General features: G+C 40.7%; 1 protein-coding gene across 1 annotated transcript in view; it reads left to right on the top strand.

The window, feature by feature from the left end:
- LOC108787096 (keratin, type I cytoskeletal 42-like) overlaps positions 1–1,380 on the top strand; it is an 8,150-nt gene that overhangs the window by 5,782 nt on the left and 988 nt on the right. The window contains exon 7 of the mRNA XM_018556551.1: positions 720–827. Within this exon, the coding sequence (XP_018412053.1) occupies positions 720–827 (108 nt within the window). The remainder of the gene's footprint in view (positions 1–719; positions 828–1,380) is intronic.

Genomic DNA, 1,380 nt, shown 5'->3' on the forward strand with positions numbered 1-1,380 from the left:
AGTGGTGAATAAATACCACCAAAAGAAAGCTCTATCTGTCCCCAAAAAAGGGTATCAAATTAATTTCAGTACAGCGCTGCATGACGGAATAAATGTCAGTCAAAGTACCGCAGCACTGAATACTGAAAAATGGCCTGGATGGGAAGGGGGTTTAACACAGCGGATGTCAACTGGTTAAAGAGATTATTGAGGTTTGTGGTTACTTACCTGATAAATTTAAGGAGAGGTTCCAGTGGTGCCACTCCACTGTCTCTGCTGAGTAAAGTTGGTGCTGGAATTATGCATACCATGGGGTGGGGGGGGGGGGGGTTTTGTTCCCACTCAGGAGGAATCCTGGGTGAAAAGCCTCTCTAATCCAATTTTCTAGGGCTCAGGTAGAAAATTGGACCATACATAATACATTTTTCTATTATCCTCTCCCGTTCTGGCTTTTGCAGGGAGATGGGTACTGGTGCAGGTTCAGGGCTCCGAGAATCTGTACAAAAGAGTTGAAATACATAGAAAATTTGCAGTCCTTTATAATGTGACCTAGATTACTAATACATTTAAATATCTTATCTTCTGCTTTCAGGATCTCACCACACAATGAAAGCTCACCATGGGACTAGCCATAGTAATCACCACCATGGTGTATGCTAATGCGGTTTTGACTCATCTGGAGAAACCAGGTGAATGAGAGTATTACCCTGTCTCCAGAAGTATTTTGGTGTCCTTCTCAGTTTTCTTTTTATGCGGCCTCCGGTATCTGCTTCATCTAGGCAAAACTTGGCATGGGACATGAACAAGATCCATCACGATACATACCCAGTGGACACAATTGAAATCATGTAAGGTTTTGGATTAGTTAGATACATGTTCATCTCTATAGGTTGGTGGTAAACTATTGAAGTTATTCAATAGTTTATCACTATTACCACTATAAGATCCATAAATAAATTAAGACATTTTAGTCTACTGAACAATATTTTTGGGGACTGCATTGTGCTTGAGCGTAAAATATTACATTTTATTCCTGTCTTCTTGGAGCACTTTTAATACCTTTAGGGCTCATTCAGACCATTGTGTTATATTTAGTGGTATTTTGCAAATGTTCACATTGCAGCATAGTTTCATAACTCCTTCTGGGTGCTGTTCAAAACTTCATTAATTATGGATGGCATCCCAATGTATGTACAGGAGGCACCACAAAAATGACAATTGCGCTACACGTTACATATCGCCGCGAACGCCGCAGTGAGAGCAATCATTTTAGGGCCATCAATCACTGATAACACTAAACTGATGAGCGGTAACAGCTTTTAAAGCGTCGCCTATGGCCAATTTTGGGTATTATCGTTTTTTGAGGTTTCGCGCGCACGCAATTTTAAGGCTTGACATGTT

The sequence above is a fragment of the Nanorana parkeri genome, unplaced genomic scaffold, assembly GCF_000935625.1.
Source record: "Nanorana parkeri isolate BGI_ZX_2015 unplaced genomic scaffold, ASM93562v1 scaffold242, whole genome shotgun sequence".
Lineage (NCBI taxonomy): Eukaryota > Metazoa > Chordata > Amphibia > Anura > Dicroglossidae > Nanorana > Nanorana parkeri.